General features: G+C 35.7%; 1 protein-coding gene across 4 annotated transcripts in view; it reads right to left on the bottom strand.

Moving 5' to 3' along the window:
• The window catches only part of SLC36A4 (solute carrier family 36 member 4), a 50,590-nt gene extending 28,588 nt beyond the window's left edge, over positions 1-22,002 (bottom strand). Inside the window, exons 1-6 of one of the 4 annotated variants that reach the window (XM_042957915.1) lie at positions 21,848-22,002; positions 9,945-10,068; positions 8,689-8,779; positions 7,404-7,492; positions 6,277-6,372; positions 3,852-3,936 (exon numbers count right to left, since the gene is read on the bottom strand). In XM_042957915.1, coding sequence (XP_042813849.1) covers positions 3,852-3,936; positions 6,277-6,372; positions 7,404-7,492; positions 8,689-8,779; positions 9,945-10,068; positions 21,848-21,899 — 537 coding nt within the window. In that variant the 5' untranslated portion in view covers positions 21,900-22,002. Of the gene's footprint in view, positions 1-3,851; positions 3,937-6,276; positions 6,373-7,403; positions 7,493-8,688; positions 8,780-9,944; positions 10,069-15,549; positions 15,571-19,778; positions 20,005-21,157; positions 21,371-21,847 lie in introns of those variants that run through there. The other 3 variants (XM_007079011.3, XM_015536138.2, XM_042957916.1) reach the window with 3 other exon arrangements.
• Between the last annotated feature and the right edge of the window lie 351 nt (positions 22,003-22,353).

The raw sequence follows: 22,353 nt of genomic DNA, 5'->3' as shown, positions 1-22,353 counted from the left end.
CTACTTTGACATCTCTCTCTCTAAATATAATAAGTATTAAGAGGCCCATTAAGTCAGAAGTTTAGAACAAAATTATAATATGATTAACAATTCAACTGTTTCTTATATACTATATAGAAACAAAATTATATAGAAGTATAATTCTATACTTCTAATTTGTGATAAACAATGTTTAGTATCACTACAAATGTACACATCACCTTAAACTGCAGGCAATGTATTTACTAGTTTTAAGTTAGATAGGCAATTTGTAACTTGTACTGGACTAACAAACTCTCAGGTTATACCATGAACCATTTAAGAAATGCATACCTCACATGTATCTTGTAATTGGCCATCAAAACTTTGTATTTTAATTTTTTTTTTTTTTTGAGAGAGAGAGAGAGAGAGAGAGGGAGAGAGTGCGCGCAAGCAGGGGAGGAGCAGAGAGAGAGGGAGACACAGAACCCAAAACAGGCTCTAGGCTCTGAGCTGTCAGCACAGAACGTGATGCGGGCCTCAAACCCACAGACCATGAGACCACGACCTGACCCAAACTCAAGTCGCTCAATCAACTGAGCCACCCAGGCGCCCCCAAAACTTTCTATTTGAGGATCTGAAATTAGAAGCAAAATTGGTAATTCACATTACTTGGCTTTTAAAAACATATTTTATTTGTTGACTCATTTTCCCAGTAACAAAATTATTTACAGCCAAATGCTTCTGTATCAAAGAAGTACCACCCATAATCAGATTAGATAATGATCAACATTAAGCTCTAACAAGGATACCTGGCAAGAGAAAATCAGTTATATAATCAATTTTAAAAAGGGTTGTTTGAATGGTGAGATGCCTGGGAACATGAAATTAATTCTACCACAAATATCTCATAATAATTTAGTATTCTTTGCCAGAAAAATGATTATAAAAATCATCAGGATTAAAAAATAAAATAAAGTGTAGATACATACCCAGAGCAAGATTCAGGTAAACATTTGAGTCCTTTGGTGCCCTCTAGAGACAGATATTGGCTATCTAATAGGACTTCCTATGATCTCACATGTTTACCAAAATGCAAAACACTGAAATAAATATTATAAAATAAAATTACTAAATTCAGTTGTTTCCATTTAAAGCTTAAATTTACTAAAATCTACTACTTATTAATTTTCAATGATTCAGTAATTTAATGGTTAAAATTCCAAAGGTAGATTATGTTCTTCAGCAAAGTTAAAATAAATACAAAATTAAAAAGCCTTAACACCCTATATTTGTGTACTGCTTTACATTTTGCAAAGGCTTTCACAAACCTTTTGTCACTTGAGCCTCATGATAAGTTTAGGAGGAACAATGGGAGATTTTGTTATTATTCCCATTTTACATATAAGGAAACTGAGGCTTGACCAGGGATAAGGAGACTTGCCCAATGTGTGATTTAAAACTGAGAGAGAAGCAATTTGAATGTGGATATTCTGTCTTTAAAATACACGGTCTTAAGTATCACTATATCTTTTTTTCTCTTAATATCCCTTCCTCACTCTTCATTCCCAAAAACACTATTTTATCTACCTGAAATGTTCTAGAGTATCTTCGAGTAGGAACAGAGGGGAGCTACAATAACCACGATGGATTAAATCATTGGAGGTACTATCCATTCATTTTCTCCTGCCAATTGTCCACAATGACTTAATGGGACCAAAAACAGTCCTGTGGCAGTCAGAGTAGGAGGTTCACACATCTGTATGGCAACTAACCCCTTACTTCTCTGATCTGATAAAATACGGCAACTTTGATTTTATGTAGATTAATGTGGTAATAAACTTACAGTTTTAAACTCTAACAATAGTAATTGGTAACGTATAATCAACCAGTGTGTCTACTCTTGGAGACTGCTATAAAATGTGAGAGAACAGATCTGCAGAGAGTGAAAATCTCTGATGCGACTGTTTCAATAACCATCTGTCTGCTCTGCTGAGGTGAAGTGTTCACCATTGCTTTCAACTTTTCTCAAGTCTGCGTATCTTTTACCATGTTGCTTTTTATAACTCAAAGGACTTTCATTGTTCCACCTATAGCAGGCATTCTTCTCCCAGAGAGTCACTTTTTCTGCCTGGTCTTCTTAGAACATGTGCAAATGAGTTAAATTCTTCCATTCAACTTTGGAAGCAACTGATAATATTTCATAGGAGAAAGTCACCAACCCTAAGCTTATATGCATTTACATACTCTATGTCATGTGCACACACACGCACAACTAAAATCAGACAAGGTCCTGTCCAGTGATGAACAATTAATGTAATGGGTGGCACCAGTGTGTCATAGACCTAGTTCTCAGTTTAATCTGCATGACTTAGGGCACACTGCTCATGCTTTGTGAGATTTAGTTTACACATTCAAAAAATGAGCATTGTACATGACAGAGTAGTGGTAAAAACTAAATGAAAAACTAAATGAAAAATGCAATACTTTATTAATATAAGATTATTAGGCATTGTTAGCATTATTCTTAAATTCACATCAAGTTTGTGGTGGCTCTCTTAGAACATAATAGAAAAGATACATGACTACCATGTTGTATAATCCTGGAAAAGGATCATTTTTCATTGTATTCTACATAAATGACTGGTAAGATGGTATGTCTTATCAGTTCTTGACAACAGATAGTCTCTTGACTGAGTCAGTAGTCAAAAGAATATGCAACTTGTGGAATTAAATACTTGTAAGTCAAAAGCACACTGTCTAATGAGTAATGCTAACGAAAGCATCTACTCTCCCATTTGTAAGGAAGGGTTGACTCCGTGAGCCTTTCCAACATTAAAAATCTAAGCTAGGGGCTTTAGCAAATTATGGCCCAAACACCAGATCCAGCCTACCACCTAAATTCTTGAAATAAAGTTTTAATGGAATATTGCCATATATATTTGTTACTATCATTATTGTCTATGGCTAAGTCAAGAAGACCATATGACCTGCAAAACTGGAAATACTTATTATCTGGACCTTTCCAGAAAATTTGTCATTCCTGGTCTAAATATAAAATGAAGCATACTTTATACTTGAAAAAGTGAGTCAAATACATACTTATATATCTACATATAGGTTCTTTAGAAAACATATTCATATCATTTTGCATTAAAATACCTACAAGTACTGTATCTTACTATGTAAGATGTCTACTATTGTACAATGCACATATGGATAGTTAATAAATGTTACTGATTAGAATAATGATTAAAGCAGAACAGGGTGTAATGTACTCGTTACAAGTTAAAGCGCATAAAGAAATGTATTTTGGCGTTGTTTTGATAGGGGAGCTTTTTTATTTCAGTGCTTTGCATGTTTGTTCAAATTGACAGTCTCTACCAAGACTGCAAACCACTTCCTTTAAAAGTGAACCCTTAAAATATGGAGAGAATTACAGAACACTACACATTTTTGACATGGTATCTTTTTAGACAATAGCAATAATTACTGGATTTTAGTAATGCCCTCTTTTTACTTCACTTTTTAGGTTGCTGGCTAAACCATATATGTTTACTTATAAAAAATTAATTTAAAAATATGCTTCCAAAACATCTGTGTATCTGCTTTTGAGACCTAAATTTCAAGTATGTAAGAATCCGTCAAATTATGTCCAGTTCTGATCTGACATAACAAACATTATTGATATACAATGGCAAGAAAAGTAAAATCAACAACAGCAGCAGAAAATCCAACTTACAAAAAAGAAGACTAAAGGAAAATTTACAAAGGAACATGCTTTATGAAAGGAACACATTTTCATATTCAGCATGGTTTACTCAAAGGAAATATGATGCCAAAACTATGGAATGGGAAGAAACTGATCTCCATAACTGAAGAGAAATACTTACTTGTTTTACATTTTCAGCTAAGAAGACAATATAAACACTACAGAATCCCAGCTGTGTTATCACCAGAAAAAAGTCAACCACACTCCTGAAAAGAGATACCCACAAATAAGTATCAATAAGAGCTGCTGATATATTAATATATTTTTCTCTTTTTAAACTATTTGAAAACATTTTATCATAGCTTATATTCTTGTCATTTCCTTAAATAAAATAAGTAAATAAAATTTACTTCCTCAAGGACCACACATTTGCTATCAGTATATGAACTAGTGAAGTATTACTCACCAAAAGGATGTTCCATTCAGCTAAAAGGCCAACATTTCCCTATCATTTATTTCTGAAATTCAACAGTCTGACTATATGCTTATAAAATGATTTCATGAAAAAATTTCATCTTTTAGATCAAGCCTATCTCCTCTACTTCTTGAGCTTTTTCTGATTAACCCAGTGTATTTCCCAGCTTTCTTGGCTTCATGTCATTTGCAAATGTGATGAGTGAGCATGCTCTCCACTATCCAAATCACTAATAAGAACATGAAATGGGAGAGGAGTGGGGGTGTGGACCTAAATCATAAACCAAAGACTTATCCAGTAGCTTAGCTCTGAGTAAGCTCCAGTAGTATCTCTTAATGAGATAACTAAAGAAAATTCCAGCTACAGGGGCACCTGGGTGGCTCAGTCGGTTAAGCATCTGACTCTTGATTTTGGCTCAGGTCATGATCTCAGGGTTCATGAGATGGAGCTCTCCATCGGGCTCCGCACTAACAGGGGTGCAAGCTGCTTGGGATTCTCTCTGTCCCTCTCCCTCTCCCACTCATGATCTCTCTCAAAATAAATGAACAAACATTAAAAAGAGAGAGAGAGAGAGAGAGAAAGAATTCCAGCTACATAAAATAGTGTACAAAGTGAGAAAGGGATGCCACCAGTTAAATTTGCATAGTTTGGGTATTGTGTTTAATCAAGTTATAAATCTGCCTGCATATTATTAATATGCAGCCCATACGTCTCTATTTTGTCCAGGGAATGATGAGTAACTACAATAGCATTCACCTACTAATTCATTGTAGTGTTTGCTTGACAATCAATGTCAAGTTGTCAAACAATCTGGTCTACAAGTCTACAGACCTTCCTTCTCTCATTTGAAATTGGATGGGTCCTTGCTTATTTTCATTCTTGCCATAAGTATAGCTCTCATGGTTCTTCAGGGATCTCCTTATTGTAAAGAATCTTACTACCCTGAAATGAATTCAAGTTTCTTCTTTCTGATGAATTACGTTTAATTATGTTTAAGTATTCCCTTAAGATCTTTTCATCCACCTTGGATTTTACATCTTACCAACAATCATTCCAGCCACATCTACCTGAAAGTCATTCTTCTTGACAGAAAAAATAGACAAAGCTGTCTCTACTCTGGGGCAGAACAAGGAAGAAGATAGGATTCTGGGGCAAATCCTAGGGCTTTTAGTCTGCTTTCCTCCTTCTTCTACTTGGCATATCAAGAACTCTGAGAAGCTCAAATAAATCGAACTTCCTACAAATTCCCAGAAAGGTAATATTTAACCATAAACTCTACTAGCACTCCACTGTTCTTTTCCTTCTTTTAATTTCCACAGCACATATCATTTGTACCACTGTCAGCATTTTGTTGATTACCTATGCCTATTTTTCCAGTCCTGTTTTCAGCTGGCTTTGATCAGCCATGTCTACCAATGATGAAGTTACATTTAAATGATAAGATAGCAAAATAAGATTATGCTAAAATACACACTTCAAATGTTCTATGAGCATGAAAGCCAAACACCACAATTTTATCTAAAATAATGAGACTGCAACATTTTTCTTGCTTTTTCTCCTTTCCTCAAAAACAAAATATTAACATGACTAGATCATAGGTTAGCCAGATGCTTTATAAATACCATTTTATTTAAAATACTATGATAATCCTGGGGCGCCTGGGTGGCTCAGTCAGCTAAGCATCTGACTTCGGCTCAGGTCATGATCTCACGGCTGTGGGTTCGAGCCCCTCACTGGTCTCTGTGCAGGCAGCTCAGAGCCTGGAGCCTGCTTCAGATTCTGTGTCTCCCTCTCTCTCTGCCCCTCCCCTGCTCACACTCTGTGTCTCTCTCCTTCAAAAATAAATAAACATTAAAAAAAAAATTTTAAATACTATGATAATCCTATGCAGTATCACCATAAACTCATCTGATAACGTGAAAACTAAAACAAAATGATAAATCATTTGACTCAGTTCATAAAACTGAAAAATGGCAGAGTTGAGATTTGAACCCAAGCCTGTCTAACTCTAAAGATTATGTTTATCCCCCCAGCTTTATCACGCTTCTATTCACGTATCCTGTCAACTTAAAACACTTGAAAAGTAATGTGATTTTGATAACCAGATACTAGAAACATAGTAAGTGCTTACCGTCCCCATGCTGCTTGCTTCTGAAGACAACCCCAAGGACTTACTTCCATAGCAAAACTCACAGTGTCACTATAACCCAATGTTGACTTTTTAAACCTGCAATTTAAGGACGTACATGCACATGAAAAAGGCAAATTTTAAGTTGGTCCGTAAATCCAACCCTTGAAAAGAACATCAAATACATAGAAAATAATAAATGTAAGGGTATACACTGAGAGGAGCTTTTGAGATTTCAAGATCTGCACACCCTAAGATAGGTCTCATGAAATTTTAAGTCTTTTTACTAATATATTAGCTTTTATCTACTGTTAAAGTTTATAAATTTGGAGAAGTCATATGACATAAATATTTGTGCTTCACTGATTTAAATATTTAAATTACCTAAAAACATCAACTACATTGTTCAAGCCTAAATTATTCATTCTTAGAAGAGCATTATTTTATGCATCTGCACAGGGCTTTACAACATATTTACACATAAACTATCTTATCTAATACTTAGCCCCATGAGGTAGCTATTATTTCCCTATGTTCTCTTTCCCACTTTTTTTCAAGTATCATTATTTAAAGATGATAAATGACTTGCTCAAAGTTTTAAGAACATTTAACAACAACAAAAAGAGTTAAAATCAGAATATTAGTTTATTAGAATAGGCAATATTTATTTTTAAAAAAGTCCACTGTGCAGTAGAAGCATTTCATGATACAAAAATAAAGAAAAAGAATATTATTTTATTGACTATTTACCAACCCACATATCAGCAAAGAACACCAAAGGCACTATACCCTAAAATGAAATCCAAACAAATTAAGGACCATTACTCTATAACTAAAAGTAGTGCTGGGGCCTCCATTTCCTCCAGGTCTTTCCTGATTTTTTTTATTCATATGAAAAGAAATCATTCCATTTCACTACTAAGGTTATCATTTAAGAGGAATAAATATATTCTGACCAGATTTCAATCACAGGAAATATCTTTTTACATATTTATTATTTTAGACTTGTCTATATAACAGGTTAGAGAAAATCAATTATTACTTGTAAAGCACAGTTAAGACTATCTAATGTTTTAAATCAATACATAGCTTTAAAATAAATAAAATACACTTAACAAATTTACATTTACCTCTGACACAGAAAGTGACTGCACCGTACCAAAATGTGCATACAGTGAACAGAAATAATTCCTATAAATACGAGGCTGATTGGTCCAAGCTGTGGGGGGAAAATGTATAAGGTTTAAATATTTAAGTTTAACAGAAATTAAATTGCCTTATAAGGAATGAGCCAATGGACTACTCTTTTGTGGAAACAAATTTTGTTGGGCAAAATAATTAGTCATTTGCATAAAGGAAAATTCATAAACTTGATACTGAAAGAATTTCAGCAATACTTACAACAAGGACATAGGACTTCATCTCATCAGCTTGCCTATCCAAACCCATGAATACAGAGCATAGCTATGCAATAAGCTAGGATAGCATACATCACAGTTAACCTCAGATGGCAAGTCTATGACCATCTGTCCCACCATTATAATTAAATGCAACTATGAATCACTATCTGAATGACCAGAAAGCACTATGCCAATCTGGGATGGTGCTTGTTGAGCACTTACTTTGTGTGAGGAAGTATGCCAAGAAAAAGATTATTTAAGAAAGTGGTACATAAAAAATTACAAGTATTTGTTTACTAAAATCAAAGTAATGCCTGGGTTATTGAGAACCCAACAAAATATTGTCAAAACTTATTTTTATAATCAGAAATTTATACGTCTCTCTAAATTAGGGTGGACAACATCAACTGCAGGGAAAGGTGGCAGTTAAAACTGTTCTTAGAAAACTGGTAAGGGTTTAAGACTCTGAAAAAAGGTTAAATATAATTTCATTACTTCATAGGTGAATTCTCCCTTCCTGAGAGTCTCTGCAATTACAATAATTGGTTATAATAATACTTTACATATTTGTTTTCAAAACATATTGTTATTCCTTTTCTTAACTGTTAACTCTTTAAATCTGAAAACTAGATTTCATTCTCCATTTTAAAAACTGTAAAATTTCACCAATACAAACAAGCTACTCTATAAATACATCTCTTGATATGAGTACACTGCTTAAATCTCTGAAAAATCCAAAAGAATAATAAGATATAACCATACTTGGAAAAATCAAATACTATTTTAGGATCTTTCTGTCAAATGCTATAAATAAATAATTAAGCAAAGATTAAAAGAGTAATTAATTCTCATTTTTTATTAAATGTTACTATTATTGTTCACCCAATATTATCAATACAAACTCACTGTCACCTGAACAGATTATGTGTGAACAGGCCAGAAGTTAGCCTGCAATTTTGCTGTAATCAAGACTGATAACTGTAATTTAGCTAGAGGTCACGAAGAGAAGTCTTACCACTATGCCTGCGTTTTTTATTGCCAGTGGAAGCCCTAAAAGGCCAGTTCCAATATTTCCTTTAAGAAGATGCATAAGAGTTTGCACAAACCTGAAAAGTAAAAGTTGTAAGATTTAAACATTTTAGGAAAAAAGCTAATAAAATCCACATGATCATTGTTTTAGCATTGGAAGGGAACCGAAAATTAATCTAGGCAAAGAATCAAATAGCATTCCACTCAACCAGAAGTTGAATTGGCCAGAGATCATATTTGGTTCAAGTCTTATCTTTGCCATTTAAAAGCAGAACATGGAAAATTATTATGGAGATTAAATTAGATATTTGAGTGAAAATATTTTTGTACATATTAAAGAAATACAGAAAAGGTAATTTTCTCCTAAGATTCTTTGCTGCTATGACATTCAGAACAATACCGAAGATTATATATGGCTAGGCTGATAAGACAAAGCAATTTATTGACACTGACTACTGTCATCATGGTATATGTGATCTATGATTATCAACCTAACAGGGGCTTAATTAAAAGAAAAATCACACAAGTTTTAAAACTATGCGTATCATCAGGTAAGATAAATACTAATTAACATTTAGACACTGAGTACTCCCTAAGGTATTTCACCTAAGTTTCCAGGAGGCATTTGAAGGAAGTCTCTTGACCAAGAAAAAATAAACTAGGAAGAATAGCCCAAATTTTAAACTTATAAAACAAACATGCTTGCCTAATTTTTTTTTAGTTCATACTGTTCTTTTATGATCACTTAAAATGTAACTTTGCTTAACAGTTAAATTACTATTACCGTAAGAACTTACTCACATCTATTAATGATGACAAAATAACAAAAAAGAGTTCTAAAAGGTTCCACTGCTTTCTTACCACCACTTTGTTTCACATCATTAACTCAGCATAAAAAAAGTGTTTACTACCCTTAACCGCCTAATTCCTAACTCCTAACTATTTCAGAAGCCACTGCTCTTAAAATTTCTATTCCTTTCAATCAGATCTCCCTTCTTGCAGGATGCATAGCATTTAACAAGTGTTGCGGCAATACATATCAATTGCAGCAATTCCCACACGCGGCTCTGTATTTTAGATGTATTTCTTCTTCCCCAAACAGACTATAAACACCTTGAGGGTGGGGACAATATCTGACTCATCCGTGTGTCTTCTGTAGTATCTAGAAAAGTGCTTTACCTATAGATTACAAAATAGACACTGAATGAAAAGAAAAGGACACATATAACCCGTAATACTTACGAAATACCCTCTTGATCATCAAGCTGGTAATGCTTCTGAACAGGCAGCAGCTCTTGCTCGTGCTCTTCATCTGATGTCCCATCAAAATTCTGCTCATTTATTAAGGGCCTCATTACATCCATATCTTTAAAAAGAAAAGCAAAGTGCTTCACTATGATTTTAAAAACTGAGTTAAAGTGGTAATAAATCAATTTTTAAAACAAGGACATACCGCTTGTACTCATCTTTACTATTTCCACTCTGACTTAATTCACATAAATACTTTTGAGTTTTAGTATATTTAAAAAACAACTGGACTTATTTGCTGGATATTCTGTTTGGACTAAGCAGTGCAGAGTGAAAAGCTTAAGTATTCAATGCAAAACTTTTTCTGCTTTGTCCACATGAGGTTTATAGCAAATGATCCCAGAACTATGAGATGAAAAAAAATGTAAATAATCAAATGATTTTGTGTCTCTTCTCTTCAAATCATATTATATCATAAATAGCAATCATATTTTTAAATACTTTAAGTTATAAAGCCATTCCAATTTTTAAAATTTAGTATCAAAATGTACTCTTATATCTAACAGTTTTTAGCATGACTGAGGATGACAACTCTAGAACAAGATTTTTTAAATAAAGTTTATTTATTTATTCTGAGAGAGAGGGAAAGAGAGCATGTACATGCACACACAGGAGAGGCGGGAGAGGGAGGGAGAGGGAGAGAGAGGGAGAATTCCAAGCAGGCTCCATATGCTGTCAGCGCAGAGCCTGACGCAGGGCTGGAACTCACAGACCATGAGATTATGACCTGAGCTGAAATCAAGAGTCAGACACTTTGAGCCACCCAGATGTCCCTGAAGTACAGGATAGTTAAAAGAAATGAAAAGTTGCTTCCTTCAAATAAACACAATAAACCTATGAAACAGAGAACTGGGGTAACATAAATAATTTAGTTAGGAATGACGGTCATATAATTTTTTTAAGTTTTTTATTTTGGAATAATTTAAAACTTACATTAAATTTGCAAGAATGGTACCAAAAAAAAACCCCCTCATATGTATCCTTTCCAGACTTACCAATTTTTAACATTTTGCCATGTTTGCCTTTTGTTGCTCAAATGTTTATCACTTTTTATGAACTATCTGAGAGCAGGTTACATATATCAAAGCCCCTTACCCTAAAGTTAGCATGTATTCTCTAGGAACAAGAAGACGTTCTTGAATATTCACATTACAGTTATTAAACTCAGTTTAATATTGGTGCAATACTTTAAAGACATATATATAATTGGTAATATTAAATGCTTGCTGTCTGTCCTCTGCCAAAGTGTTCTCAATCATTCCTTGGCTGGAAGAAGTTCATTCTTTTGTGTATCACACTGTGTATCACAATGACACGTAGGACTTGAGAAAACACAAATTGATGTACCTCGCCCCAAAGCTTCTGATTCAGCAGGCCTGGGGTGAGTCTGAGAATATGCATTTCTAAGTTCCCAGGTGATTCTGAAGTTTCTGGTCTGGGAACCACACTTTGAGAACCACTGCTCTACTACATTCTCTAGGAAGAGCTCCTGGACACAGTATTTCCTAAGTTCTAGCATGCTTTAAACTGCTTTTCCACAGCCTTGCTATGAAGGACAGCTTGACAGAACACCTCTGGCTTACACTTTATATCTTTGAGTTTCTTGAAAATGCTGCTCCACTCTTGCCTTGCTTTATAGGCTACTCTAGAGAAGTCTGATGACAAACTAATTTTCTGAGCCATTACATACTTTGTCCCTTTTGCTTGAGGTCCTGAGGAATTTTTGCCTTTAAGATCTAATGGTTTTACTATGATATGTCTTCAGTCTAAGCATTTTGAGTCAATTTTCCCAGGGACACGGTGGGCTTTTTTGATTATGTAGATTTTGGCTTTCTTATTTCTGGACATTTTTCTTGGATTAATATCTGTTTAGTTCAAATATTTTGTTTTTCTTCTTTAGAGATTCCAATTATATGTCAAATCTCCTTTGCCTGTCTTCCATTTCAACCACTTTTTCTTTGACCCTTTTGATGTCTTTAACTCATTTAAATTCTTCTTTGAAATTCAATGACTCTATTAAATTTTCATTTCAATATGTTCTCCCTTGGACACCTTGTACTCTATTATTTATTTATGATTTTTCCTATTGCTAGGCATTTCATGGACAGGGATCCTAATTTGAAAGTAGTGCCTTCTGTTAGCAGGATGAAGTTCAGTTTATGTAATGGATGATGTTCACTGACTGGGGTTATAGGGAGCAACTGGTATCTTTCTGGTTCTCTTTCATTTCTGAAGGATATTTAGTCCCCTACCTGCCCCCCTGCCCCTTACTTCCTTCTTTTTTTTCACCTCCAGGTATCAGAGGGACATCTAGATTGCTCCTTTTATCTCCTTCTCCTCCAGAAGCAATGTTTTGCCAAGGTTACTATACTTCTAGACCTCCTAATCCCCTCTCCTCTTTTCCAGAGATTCTAAAGAACCCTCCCCACTTTCACTGCTTGCAGCAGCAACAGGTACTCTGAATTCTGCTGTTTATTTTTCTGCTTACAGAAAATTTGAGGTTTGTGGTATCTTGGTCTCCTACTAATGCTAAAAGAGTAACTTCATGAATGGTTTACGTGTGCTCCTTTTTGAATTAACAGGTTTTTAAGGGAGGACATGTAGAGAGACTAGGATTTAGGCAGCCTTCATTATCCCAGTACCAAATGGAACTCATTACAACAGTTTTTCGTAAGAGTAAAGTTATACTTTAAGATACTGGAAGATGCGTTAGCTTTGTAATATATATTTTTGTAATACATTTTGAAATCAGGAAGTATGATCACTTTGTTCTTCTTTTTCAAGATTGTTTTGGGTATTGGGGATTTTTTTGTAATGAAAATAGTATGATATTGGCATAAAGCTAGGCTTATAGACCACTGAAACTAAATGGAGAACCCAGAAATAAATCTATGCATATATGGTCAACTGATCTTTGGCAATGGTGCCAGGAATACACAATGGGGAAAATCTCTTCAACAAATAGTCGTGGGAAAACTGAATATACACATGCACAAGAAGGAAAGTGGATCTTTATCTCAATCCATACACAAAAATCAATTTAAAATATATTAAAGACTTAAATACTTGAAAAAGCCTCAGACATTGGTTTTGGCAATGATTTCATGGATAGGACACCAGAAGCACAGGCAACAAAAGCAAAAATAGGCAAGAGGGCCTACATCAAATTAAAAAGCTTCTATACAAGAAAAGAAATAGTCAACATAGTGAAAAGCCAACCTACAGAATGGGAAAGAATATTTGCCAACTTTGCAAACTATATATTTGATAAAGGGCTAATTTCCACAATATATAAGAAACTCCTACAACTCAAGAGCAAAAAACCTAGAGATCAGATTAGTAAATTGGCTAAAGATTTGAACAAAGATGATACACAAATGGCCAATGGATTCATGAAAAGATGTTCAATGTCACTAATCATCAGAAAAATGAAAATTAAAACCACAATGAATGTCACTTTACACCTATTAGGGTGGTCATTATAAAAACAAATAAAAAGGTGGGGCACCGGGATGGCTTAGTAGGTTAAGCGTCCAACTCTTGATTTCAGCTCAAGTCATGATACCATGTTTCATTGGACTGACCTCCACATCGGGCTCTGTGCTGACAGCATGGAGCCTGATTGGGATTCTCTTCCTCTCGCTCTCTCTCTCTCTCTCTCTCTCCCTCCCCCTCTGCCCTCCCTGCTCATGCTCATTCTCTCTCTCAAAATAAACTTAAAAAAAAAAAAAGGCAACAAATATTGGTGAGGATGTGGCAAAACTGGAACCCTTCTACACAGTTGGTAGGAATGCAAAATGTTATAGTTGTGAAGGAAAACAGTACAGAGATTCCTCAAAAAATTAAAAACGGAATTACCATATGACTCAGTCCCACTTCTGAGAATTTACCCATAAGCACTGAAATCAGGAGCTTGAAGAGATGTTAATACTCCCGTGCTCAGGTTAGTGCTACTCACAACAGCCAGCATGTGGAAACAACATGCACTGACAGAGAAATGGATAAAGAAAATAGGATATATACACACAATGGAATATTATTTAGCCTTAAAAAAGAAATTCTTTAATATGCAAAACATGGGTGGACCTTGAAGACATTATGCTAAATGAAATAGGCTAGTCACAGTTCAAATACCACCCAATTCCACCTATTTATGGAATTTAAAATAGCCGAACTCATAGAAACAAAGACAAGAGTGGTAGTTGCCAGCCAGTGTGGAGGGGAAAACAGGGAGTTGCTAACCAACATGTATGAAATTTCAATTATGCAAGGTAAGTAAGTTCTAGAGACCTGACATGAAACATTGTGCCTATGGATTACAATACTATACTGTACACTTAAAAATCTGTTAAGAGGACAGATCTCATGGTAAATGTTTATATAACATAATTAAAAAAAAAAGATATTGGAAAGTGCTTGAAAATAGCCTACTCTTCAGTAATTTAAATATTCCTCCTCTAATAATGTTACTAGTATGTGTAAAATAAAATCAATGAATTAGTAAACATTCTAAACGCATGGAATCTAAATTAATGAGGATTTTCTATGATAGGAATTCCCTAACTTTGCCTTTGGGTAGTTTTTCTAACCCTTCAATCTTCAGGACATTCTCCACAGACTATTTTGCAGGATTTCCTAGTTTCTTGTTCTTCAGTATCAAAAGTGGCTCAGCTTAAACCTGTGCACCGTGAAAATTTAAGTAAATTGTTTCTCAGTATTAGAGAGCTAATGCTGGGATACCTACCACATCACTTTACTCTGATATCTATTAATATTATAAACTATGTTCATCATTTGTTTGAACAGATCCTATATCTTTTCTGTTATACTCTATACAAAGTGAATTAACACTTTATCTTGTAAAACCACGGTATTAGTTTGTTAGGGCTGCTATAACAAGGTACTACACAGTGGGTGGCTTAAAAAAACAGAAATTTATTATCAATTCTGGAGGCTAGAAGTCTGAAATCAAGGTGTTGGCATGGCTGGTTCCTACTGAGGGCTAGGAGAGAGGGATCTGTTCCAGGCTGTTCTCCTTGGCTTATAGATGGCTATCTTCAAGTTCATAGGGTATTTTCCCTGTATGCATGTCTGTGTCCTAATTTCCCCTTATTATAAGGATACAAGTCATACTGGATTAGTGGACCACCCTACTCCAGTGTGGCCTTTATCTTAACTAATTACATTTACAATGATCCTATTGCCAAGTAAGGTCACATTCTGTGGTACTAAAGGGTTAGGACTTCAATATATGAATTTAATTGACAACAATCATCATTATTCACTGCATTATCTTTAAACAGAAACGTGTTAATATTTTCATTCTAAAATTTACTCCATTGCTCTTGTTGACTCTTAAGTTCATTTGCATTTTTATTCATTCAGCTATTCAAATTGTCATTATTTGAACTAATTTCTTTCTGCCATAGGATGTACTATACATTTTGTGCATTACTAAATACACTATTTAAGTTCTCAATAAAGACAGTTATCACTGCCAATATTTCAAACACTGAACAATCTATTATTTGAAGCATACCTCCCAAGAGATCATAGCAGCCAGCATGCCTGTCAGAAAAAAAGTCAGAAAAAAAAAAGTTTTCTCACAACTTGTAAGTTTACTTTTAGTGGTATCATCAGATCACTTATTTTTAGTATCTTTTAGTTAAACCTGAATATCTAGAGTTGTTAATATAATCTATAAGTACTCTACTAGTTCTATCATTCACAGAATCAAGTTTTTAAAATAGGATTACAATGTACAGTCAAATTCCCAACTAAAAGTTAGTTGGGCTCACAATTAGTCTTAACAAATTTATACTGCATAGCAACTGTCTTATTTAATTTTGTTTAACACTGTAATGCCTTGTAGTTTAAACTTTTCCCTCATTCTTAAATTCATTATTTCTCAATTTTATGTGGTCTAGGAAACATTAAATATGAGTTACTGTGAAAATAACTTTTCATATATATTTCTTTGCTTTAAATCCATTTGTCTGAACCCTCACCTTTAAAACCTTAATAAAAATTTAATTATCTCAGGAAGCTTCTCAAATAACAGTGAGATTAAAAAGAGCTATTTTTTTAAATCTGAAACTATTTGAGATAAAATTATTCTTAACAGTGTTAGCAATTTAAGAAGTACACGTTTCTAAATTGTTTCTCATCTATCATTAAGGCAATATGACACATATTATTAGTTAAATAACCATATGCTTAAACGTATTTTTAAAAGCTACGCTTAAAAATATAACTCCCTAAGACCTTCTCTGCAGTTTTAGCCTGTATTATTTAGGTAACATTACATAGTAAGAAATATGTATTTGTTAAACTAAGTAAACTAAGAGTAGGTGAAGCAGTCAGGTTTTAGGGCCGATTACATTATCATGATTTTGAATCATGATTTGTTTGTATGAAGTTTGAAAGATACAGGATAGTTACTGAATCTAAAGAACACATTAAAATGCCTTCTGATTGAATGTGCTCATAAAAGAGGTTGCAATCCTTTTTAATTCAGTTTCACAAATATTAACACCCAATATGTGTCGGTATTACTAGATGCTGGGAATTAAGCAATTACTAAAACTAACAAAAATTCTTGCCCTCATGGAGCTCAAATTCTAGTGAAGGAAAGAGACAATAAATAAGTAAAATAGAGAGTATGCTAGTGTTAAATGTTAAGAAGGAAAATAGGGATTGGGAGGGACAGTCTATGGTTTTAGATAGGACAGCCGAATTAGGCCTCACTGAGAAAGTAGGGTTTTAAAGAAGAACTGAAGGAGGACGGGGCGGTGAACAATGTGGTTATCTGGGGGAAGAGCAATTAGGCAGTGGAAACAGCAAAGACAAAGGCTCTGAGGATGCAGAGAGCCTGGTGTGTTCAGGAGAAGGAGGCCAGAGTGAGCAGAGAGGGCAGAGCAAGGGGGGAGTAAGCGAGATCAGAGGTAACAGAGGTAACAGATGCTACACAGCCTTGCAGACCATCCTGAGTGGCATGAAAGCCACCTAAAGCAGCGTTGTACAACAGAAATATAACATGAGCCACAAACATAATTTAAATGTTCTAGTACTCACATTTTTGAAAAAGGAAACTAACAGGCAAAATTAATTTTAATAATATATCTTATGTAAGCCAATATATTCAAAATACTATCATTGAAAATGTAATCAACAAAAAAAATTACTAACAAGATACTTTACATTTTATTTTTCATACTAAGTCTTGGAAATCCAGTGTGCGTTTTACACGTACATCATATTTTAATTTAGACAAACAACATTTCAAATATACGTACGGCTGCAGATTATCACACTGGACAACACAGCAACAGAGTTTGGTGCAGGGGAGTGACCTGATCTGATTTATACTTTAACCAGGGTTCCTGTGGGCCTACCTTCTCACGTGTAAAATGAGAGCAGTAACTTCTCCCTCACAGGGGTTTTATGATAATGAAATGAGGTAACATTTATGAAGCACAGAGCCTAGTTCTTGGCACAGAGGTAGTCAGTAAACACTAGTGTTCCTCCCCTTCCTACACAATGATATATTAGAAGCAAATCATGCTGCACAGGATTTTAAATGTAAATTTCTGACAAGAAATTTATTAATTAATTTACTATCAACAATTAATAATTTTGAGCATTTATGAGGTGCAAACTGTGTGTAGCCAAAATGTGTTATGCTGGCCAGAAGGAAATAGAGACTAGCAGAAGAAACAAGTACTTAAAAACCTAACACGGTCACGGTAAACGCTTTAACAAAGTTAAGAAAGGTATGGAATAAAATCAGAACACTCAAACAACATAATTAAAAGTTACAAAATTACAATTTATATTATAATTTACTATTATTTGCCAATGTCCTGCTGTAATTTTTGGCCAAGTACTGAACTGGACAGTTCTAAAAAGTGCTATGTGATTACTCTAGGTAAGAGTTAACAATGTCTTATAAAATAAAACACTACTAAGCAATGGATAGCAAACTACCTAAACACAGTTATTTCTATTTACAAATGGAAAAACCATATGAATAAGAAACACCAGCTTCATTCAATATTATATTATATTTATATTTATAATTTATATTTTATATTTATATTTTATTTATAATTTATATTTTATATTTATATTATATTTATTTATTATACTTATTTTATATTTTGTTTTATATTTATATTTATTTATATTTTATATATTTAATTTATATTTATATATTATATATTATAATTTATATTTATATTTATATATAAATTTATTTTATATTTATATTATATATTATATTATATTTTATACTTATATTTATATTTATATATTTTATATTTATATTATAATTTACTATTATTTGCCAATGTCCTGCTGTAATTTTTGGCCAAGTACTGAACTGGACAGTTCTAAAAAGTACTATGTGATTACTCTAGGTAAGAGTTAATGCCTTATAAAATAAAACACTACTAAGCAATGGATAGCAAACTACCTAAACACAGTTATTTCTATTTACAAATGGAAAAACCACATGAATAAGAAACACCAGCTTCATTCAATATTATACACGATACATAACATACCGTATGTATACATGAATAGGGCAGAAAATCGGAACATTCTTAAATTAGGCAGTACTTGTATGATCTTTTATACTGCCCAGACAATTGTTTCAACCTCAATTTCTTAACCTAAAAATCGACCTAAATTTCTAGTTGTAGTCAGAATTAAAGAAAATCACATTAATTTACCAATATATCTTGAAACCTTAAAAATGTTTATCCTTTCACCTAGTTAATTCCAGTTCTGACAAGCCAGTATATAGAAAAAAAGGATTTCTGCACAAAGATGTTGAATGAAACATTATTTATGTTGAAAATTTGGAAACAACCTAAATGTGCAACAATCAGGAAATTGCTAAATTAACTACAGGACCTCCACTTTATAAAGCATTACACCGACATTAAATTATAGTTTTGAAGTCTGAGTAAAACAGGGAAAAGTATATCATGCTGAGTGTGAAAAAGCTGGATAATCACAGTATGAATTCAATGATGTTTTAAAAAGTTAATTTAAAATGAAAGCAAGGAAACACATCAAAAATGGGGAATAAGTTAAGGATAGAGATGGCCAATGGGATCATGAGTACTTTTTACTGTCTTCCTCTGGAAAATGTAGAAAAAAATAAGAAGAGAGTAATAAACTAGCATTACTTTTATAATAGCAAAATAAATCACTTTTATTTTGACAATGGACAAACTAAAAATAGAAATAACTTCTTTTAATATAACCTAATGTGGTCTTCTAAATCTATAAACTACTATCTATGCAATATGGGAATAGTAACTGTCTTATTCATTTCTGAAGTGGTGAAAATATGCACAGCAAGAAATCTTCCAGAGTTCTCCATTGCCTATGAAATGTAGACCTTAAGCTGTACAAATGGCTACTTACATACCTTAAGAAAATCTGTGTCTTAACATCTCTACCAGTGCCTTTTACATAGCCATCCAATTTTTAAAATCTGGTCATTGTAGAAAATAATATTTTGTCATTGTAGAACATCAGAAAATATATACATAAGCAATATTTTTAAATTAAAATTACCTCACTAGCCAGAAACAACCACTCGTAACATTTTAGAGTGCAAATACATGCAGTCACTCCTGTATGTTCTCCTTCAGTCCCATGGCTTTTAATACCATCTAAATGCTGATGACTTCCAAATTTATATCTCCAGACCAGATCTCTCACTAGGTCTAGACATAAATCTAATTGCCTACTTACTTAACATCTGCTTGAGTATCCTCACAACATGGCAGCTGGCTTCCCCCCAAGTGAATGATCCAGGAAAGAGAGAGCAAGGCACAATGCCTTTTCAGACCTGGCTTGGAAGTCACATATTATCACTTCCACCATCATCTGTCCGTTGGAAGCAAGTTAGTAAATCCAATCCACACTCCAAGAGAAGGAAATTAAGTCCTCCTCTTGAAGAGACAAACATCAAAGAATCTGGAGACATTCTATAAAACCACCATTAACATCTGAGTTGATGGCAATTTCATTCTTCCAAATACTCAGATCCCTGGAGTCATTCCTGTTTCCTGTTTCACTCTCAACCTTCATCTAATCTGTTAGGAAATCATTCTGCTTATACTTTCGAGTATATCCAGAGTGTAATCATTTCTCTCCAAGCCCACGGCTACAACCATACTTCTAGAAAGGACATATCCATCTCTTTCCTGAATTTCAGAAAAGAAGAGTGAGATCAAGCCCCACGTCCACACTGGGAGTACGGAGCTTGCTTGGGATTCTCTCTCTCCTCTCTCTCTGCCCCTCCTCCATGCACACACACACCCTCTCTTTCTCAAAATAAATAAATAAACATTTAAAACATGTATGTGGCAAACATCGTCCCATATTACTTTTAATGACCTATTCAGGATATGGCTATATCGCAATTTACCCAAACAATTTCCTTTAATTGGACATTTAGATAGTTACCAGATTTTCTCAACTATAAATAACGTAGTGAACATTTCCTGACATAAGTATTTGTTACATGACTTATTTCTCTGGGAAATATTTCTAGAAGTAAAATTGCTGGGTCAAAGGATATGTGCATTTTTAACGATAATTACATTACACTGTTCTTACCATCAACGCATGAGAATGCCTATTTCCCCACATCCTAAGAGGCGTTATTAGTGAATTTAAAACAGACAAACTGGGTTTGTATCTGGGTTATGCCTTTAATTAACTTAAAATTACTGTATCTATAAAATGGGGATAGTAATAGCATCTACCTCACCCAATTGTCTTGAAGATTAAAGGAAACAGTGCGTATGTATAGCACTTAGCACACGGCTTGACACAAAGTAAACAATCAATAAAATGCTAAGTTTATTTCTACCATTATTAGGACTTGAAAGAAATCACTTGCAAAGTGCCCTGCCCATTATTACAGGAACACCAACCTATTAATTACTATAATGAAGTGCTTCTTTAAAGCTCAACTTAAAAAAAAAAAAAAATCATTCAGCATCGAATTAAAACTATTCCTAAATATAATTCGTACAACTACAGGAAACAATGACAAGACTACCCCGACCCTTGCTTTTGTTTTCCTTGTGACAGCAGGAAACCATAAACAGTGTTGTACTTGCCCTGTCGCCAAGGAGATAAGAGACCAGAGGAAAACAGGAAAACAAACTTTGGCAATCCAGCTGGCTACAGGTCTCTCCTGTCCAGTTAGGTGAACTCGGCGCGCTCGCCACTCCTCGGTGGCACCCGGTAAATTAAGGATTCACCAAGGACTCAGAACGGGGCTGCTGCGATCGCAAAGCCTTAAAGCATCGCTGGGGGAGACGCGGAGATTCACCGCGCAGGCTCTCGCTTGCCATTGACGTGTTTACACAACGCAGCCCACCCCCAACGCGCGCGCGCGCACACACACACACACACACACACACACACACCCACACACGCACGCCCATTTGACGCCCTTGGTAGGCCGGGCTTTTCGCCGGCCCAGCTCTCCGGTCAGACAACCCGCTCCTGCGCCGGTGCCATCCCGGGGTCAGTCACCTCCCCGAGCCTCAGCTCATCCCACGTTCCACGGAGGTTTGCCCTGCCGGGTTTTCAATTCATACCCGTGCCAGACCCATGACCCCAAGAGCCCCCGACCATTCCAGGAAAGCCACCCGCGACTCTCCAGGGCCACGCGCGTGCGGATGAACGGCAGCCGCGGCCCGGCGCCAGCTCCCGCCTCCCCGGCCGAGGCCGAGCGCCGGCCCGGAGCCCGGGCGCATCCCGAGGGCACGCGGCCTCCGCCCCCGCCGGCACGCAGCACCCACCGAGCTCCTCGCGCCCCGCCGCCTCGGCCGCCGCCGGCGCCGCCGCTTCCATCTCTCGGGGGTCTCCAGGACGCCGCCCCCCCGCCGCTGCGTGGCCGGAGACAGGCGGAGGCCTTCCCGGCCGAGCGCGACCCACGCCCAGCGCCCGCCTCCCGGCCCCCAGGACCCCACCCGCGCGGCGGGGAGCATGCGCAGTGACGCTGCCCGGCCAGCCGCGGTGCTGGCGCGCGAGGGGCCGTCCTGGGGCTCGCCCCGCGCTGCGGGCGAGCGGCGCTGGCGGGGGAAGACGCGAGGGAGCGGAGACCGGGCGGAAGAGGGCGGTATAACGGGACACAAGGGGCGGTTTGGAGGTCACTGGCATGGGAGCTCAGAGCTGGCGGGGACCCAGGCCTGTAGTTCCCTGGAGGACTTAAAAGGTGACCACGAACTTAAATTTGAAGGGCCAATCTAATTTGCAAGGCTTCAGCATTCTGTAAGGCACCAGAGAGAATGCAGAGTAGGAGGGG

This window comes from Panthera tigris, chromosome D1, assembly GCF_018350195.1.
Source record: "Panthera tigris isolate Pti1 chromosome D1, P.tigris_Pti1_mat1.1, whole genome shotgun sequence".
Taxonomy (NCBI): Eukaryota; Metazoa; Chordata; class Mammalia; order Carnivora; family Felidae; genus Panthera; species Panthera tigris.
This window is presented reverse-complemented; position numbering and strand designations above follow the sequence as displayed.